At 39.7% G+C, this 5,291-nt stretch overlaps 1 protein-coding gene across 1 annotated transcript; it reads left to right on the forward strand.

The window, feature by feature from the left end:
• Positions 1 to 954: 954 nt before the first annotated feature.
• On the forward strand, positions 955 to 1,890 carry LOC144763028 (olfactory receptor 2D3-like). Its single transcript, XM_078648340.1, has one exon. It carries the CDS (start codon positions 955 to 957, stop codon positions 1,888 to 1,890), a length of 936 nt encoding a protein of 311 aa, XP_078504466.1.
• Positions 1,891 to 5,291: the final 3,401 nt, after the last annotated feature.

Genomic DNA, 5,291 nt, shown 5'->3' on the forward strand with positions numbered 1-5,291 from the left:
TGCAAAAGTGCAATGTGTTGTCGTGATTTTGTATTCTGCTGACAGCGACAGGATACTCTATCACAAATAAGATCAATATCAGTCCACCATACTACAATTTAATAGGATATAATGCACTTGTAATAAGATGTTTGTGACTGAGTGACCCATCTGTCATGCTCTTGATCAAGCCCTATATCTTCACATTCCTCCCTGTGAAAAAAATACCAATAATGTAAGATACCAGTCTAAAATAAAAACCATATAATCATATTTGTGCATGTTGCATCACAGAATGCAATATGCAATACTGGTTATTAATACAAAATTGTATAATATTGTTCTATTGCATGTAGCCTGATAATTTAACAAACTGCAAGTAGTCCAAAACACGGCGGCGAGGCTAGTCCTAAACGCTCCATCCAGGACCCCCTCCCGACGTCTACTGACTAAACTCCACTGGCTGCCAGTGCGGCAACGCACTAAGTTTAATATTTTGTGCACTATCCACAAATGTCTGATAGGAAAGGGGCCCAAATATCTAACAAAGGCCTTCCAACCCTATGTCCCAGGTCGCTCCTTACGATCCAGCAACCTCCAACTGTTACAGGTTCCCAGAATTAAAAAATCTCGCCAAGGAGGCCGTGCTCTGGCACACACTGGACCTGCTCTCTGGAACTCTCTTCCACAAACACTAAAACTTATCACTAATCATCTATCCTTCCGAAAAACCCTCAAAACTCATCTCTTTACAAGTAGTTAAACATTCTTCATTCCCTCAGTTACTTTCTAACATGAACTGGGATAATCTATGTTCCTTCTGTTGGCAAAAGCGCGGAGATACCCCTTCGGGAGTCTATTCAGGCGTTATACAAGCATATAAAAAAATAAATAAATAACACTGTGTAATTTGTATTTACTGCTTATGTGACCTATTTTTTCTATAGGCAAAGAAACCAGAAGTCAATGGCAAAGATGAACAGAACCTCCTCAATAACCGTGATCCTTCTTGTGGGACTATCTGAGGACATTTATGTGCGGATGGTTCTCTTTGTGATTTTTTATCTGATATACTTTTCAACGCTCATTGGAAACACTATTCTGATCATAGTCTCTATTTGTGATCCTCGCCTTCACACTCCTATGTATTTCTTCCTGGCAAATCTCTCCTTCATAGATGTCTGCTACTCCTCTGCTATTGTCCCTAACATGCTAGGACAACTTATTACAAGGAAGAGAATGACCTTCCATGCATGTCAAGCTCAGTTGTACACATTTATGATTTTCGCATGTACTGAAACTTTGCTCCTGTCTGTCATGGCATATGATCGGTTTGTATCCATCTCATTTGCCTTGCGTTACAATGAAATTATGAGCAAGCTTGTGTGCATCAAGCTAATGGCCTGCTGCTGGATTTGTGGTAGCTTGTTGGCAACTATGGATTTCGTTTTTACTTTAAAGCTGCCATTTTGTGGTCACAATGTCGTTGACCATTTCTTCTGCGAACTCAATGCTATCATAAAGATGGCATGTGGTGACACCTTTAGCACGGAGATGGTCATTTTCATTGTTGGGGTATTGGCCATTTTGTTCCCAGCAGTTGTCATTCTCTTCTCCTACACCCGCATTGTTGTCACTATTGTTGGAATCCGCTCTTCTGAAGGCCGATATAAAGCCTTTTCCACCTGTGCCTCACACCTGATTGTGGTCATCATGGGGAGCGGAGCAGCCATCTTCATGTACATGAAACCAGTGTCTAAAAGCTCAGAAAACCAGGAAAAATATTTCTCTGTACTTTACACTGTGATGCCTTCAGTAATGAACCCCATAATCTACAGTCTGAGAAACAATGAAGTGAAAAGGGCTTTAAAGAAAGTTACAAGGACATATATTTTTCGGTCAAAAAAATAAGAATATTTTTTATGTGTGAGGCCATTAATCATAGTTCTTGCCCAGACGGGGCCAATGAATTATGTGTGTCCTGTTCGTAAAAGGGCAGGATGACTGATTGTTGTGTAACTGAGTGACAAGTAAATAAGTGAATATATTTGAGTGAATGATTTATCAGTGGCTGGATGGGTGAATGAGTGAATGAGTGAATGTGAGAGTAGATGCTGTATAAGCGAGCAAGTGGGTGTGTTTGTGGTTTTGTGTGTGAGTGGTATGTGAGCAACTGAATGTCTGATTGGATGGCCATGTGGGTGAGTGTTTTGAATGATGTAAGATGTGAGACTGGATGTATAACTGTGCACATGGGCTTGAAAGTGTGGATGGAGGCCAATGAAATTGCTAACTACATGTGTTATTTATTTATTTATTTATTTTAACGACTTGTAGAGCGCCTGGTGACCCGAAGGCATCCCCGCGCTGTAATGATTTTGATATCCAGATGAGATGGAGGAGAAAGGAAAAAAAAAAAAAAAAGTTGAGGTATATATGGTAGAATAATAAGGTATGGTTTGCCAAGGGGGTATTAATTCTGAGTCAGCCTAGCAGTAGAATGGGATGCACCGCGTCAAGTATACCGGGTATAAGACATGTTTAAATGAGTAGTACTCTTTATGATTCATTGGTAGTGTCAGTTCTTTATAACATATCCAAAGGACTGTCTCAGCCCCTATCTGGGGGTCTGCTTCCATATGTAAGTATGTTTGTTGGTGCATTGCTGCCTCTGTTAGTGAGTGTATATCTCTGTAAATGTACATGTAAGGGATGGTATGGATTGCCTCCTGAGTGTGTTTCTCAGTATTGCGTTATTTAGCTGACTGTGTCACTGCTGCCTGCGTTAAAGCTAGATTCATACGAGTTCTGTCAGTGGTTATGAGTGAATATTAAGATGATTATGACACTGTCTAAGGGAATGTATTAGTAGGTTACTTCTTTTTTATGTGCTCATCTGAGATTCAAATCATAGGGCGAGACATGATATCTAATTGAGCAGACGGGCCTGAAAGCCTGCATGTATGATATTGAAAATATTAACTACATGTGTTAGATTCAATGCAGATAGGGGAGTACCCTATCCTAGTGTGAGAACCATCTAAACATTCAATGACATACTGAGACACAACTCCTATGCAGCTAGCAGTAATGGAAGTGGTTGCACACTAGCTTAAATAACCCAATGGTAACTATCAGACATTACAGATAGCTTTGCAGACCCTTACAGTAACAAAGAAAGCCAGTGGTGTACCAACAAAGTTAGTTACAAATAAAACATACCACCACATAGGGTCTGAGACATCAATGTATACATCTACTAAAGGAGCTGACACTATCATGTCATCCATTCAGAGAAGTAGCCCTTTTAACGTGTCTCAAGTCCGGTACATTTGAGGTTGTGTATTTCTACTGCTATGCCGAACTTTGTATTTAAAATGCCTTACAAGCATTAGGCGGCTGTTCTACCACATATAATTCAACCATAAAGTAGCATCTAAGTAGGATAAAGGTTACACTTCAATGTATTACAATCACTCGTAATGACTCTGTACCTCTTGTAAATGTGTATCAAAGGAGCTGCATCAATTATTTTCAGATTGTGTTAGTGAGTGTTGGTGTGTGCAACAATGGTCAAGGTCAAACTAGATACATAGGATGTAACAGTATATGTTAGTGAATTCTTCCATGTTATTGTGACTGAGTAAGTGGATATACAAGTGAGTGGCTGTATGACTGCATATGAATGATATATTTCTATATCTAAGCACCAAATCAGTAAATTAGATTATGTGTGAGCACAGATCGAGTAAGAAAATGGTTGTTAGTGACTATTTCAGAAAACAAGTGGTGGTATGATACACTTTATGAATAAAGTAGTGGGTATGTGAGTCTTTGTAAGGATAACTGTTTGACTAACATGTTGTTTGAGGATTTGTAATTCTATAAATTCATACTAAAATGTTTATTTACAAAATTGGCAAAAACAGTATTGAGGAGTTATTACAAGTCCACAATACTCTCTATCAATACCTTTAATAAATGTTTATGGTAGAAAACGGATCTTAGAATGTTGAAATGTAGCCACTTTTAAAAATAAAAACAGACAGAAAAATATTTTAGTGTGTGGTCTTAAAAAGTACAGTTTATACTAATACATATTTCTTATACTATAGCACTATGTTATGATGTAAAAAAATAATACTTTCCCGTTTGTATTTTTCTCATTTTTCATACTACCTCACTATAAACGGCACTCTGCATGTGTCCTCACCTTCGAACAGTGATGAAAAACAATGGTATGGATTGTACAAAAAAAAAAGAACTGCACTGTACATCATTGCAAATATGTGTTGCGATGTCCTGCCGTCTATGCCACCAGGGGCCTGAATCTTTGCTTCACATTGTTTGTGTTTGTCCTGTTCTGATGGTTGAACGAAGATTTCTATTAAGGCGGGAGTTCCTTGAACGGGGAATTAGGTCCTGCTAAACATTAGACTGACTCAGTTATTGATCTTTTATAGCATTGACAGAATCTTCACAGCAATCATAATCTCCAATTAATTCAGTTTCAGCACGCCAAGGCTTGAAGAGTTGAAAAAGTGATAAATTGCAAAATTCTCTCTTGTCCAGAGTTTGGCAACTAAGTTTTTTATGGTTGGCATATTGACTTCTCCGGCACTGGCAGGTCCCCGGGTAGGTCGGTAGACATTTCCAAGCATCGACACGTAGTGACAACATGCTGCGCAGTGCTCCTCCTGTCCGGTCTGATTGGAGCCACTAATGAGCACATGCACGGGTCACTTATAGTGTAGAAGAACAACTAGCCCATTTTAACTCCATTATTTCAAACACTATAGACAAGGTAGGCCCTGTGAAGCCACAGACCCGTTCCCTTAAACCCACCCCGACTAATTGGTATTCCCCAGCCTTACGTACTGAAAGGAGTCTGTGTAAAAAACTAGAGCGAAGATGGCGACTCTCTCACAGGGAGCAAGATAAAGCGAGATATAAAGCTGCACTGTCCTCCTACCATAGAAATATCAAATCTGCTCGCAAACTCCACATCACTCATCAACTGGAGCAAGCTGGAAACAATTCCAGCACCCTCTTCCAGATCCTAAAACCCTACACAAATCCCAGGGCCTGTGAAACCGCGGAATCTCCATCACAGCTACTGTGTGACAATATAGCCTTCTTCTTCACCCCAAAAATTTAAAACATATACCAAAAATTATCTCGTCCAATGCTACCTCTCCCTCTTCTACAGCAGGATATCCCAGCCACCCCAATACTTCCTGGCAGCTCCACTGCTTCCCCCTCTCACTCCAGCAGAAGTTACATCCCTTCTTACCAAAACTAGATCAGGTGAT

The sequence above is a fragment of the Lissotriton helveticus genome, chromosome 6, assembly GCF_964261635.1.
Source record: "Lissotriton helveticus chromosome 6, aLisHel1.1, whole genome shotgun sequence".
NCBI lineage: Eukaryota > Metazoa > Chordata > Amphibia > Caudata > Salamandridae > Lissotriton > Lissotriton helveticus.

Excerpts from the sequence above, each read along its gene's own strand:
- LOC144763028 (XM_078648340.1), top strand. The coding sequence starts at position 955 with ATGAACAGAACCTCCTCAATAACCGTGATCCTTCTTGTGGGACTATCT.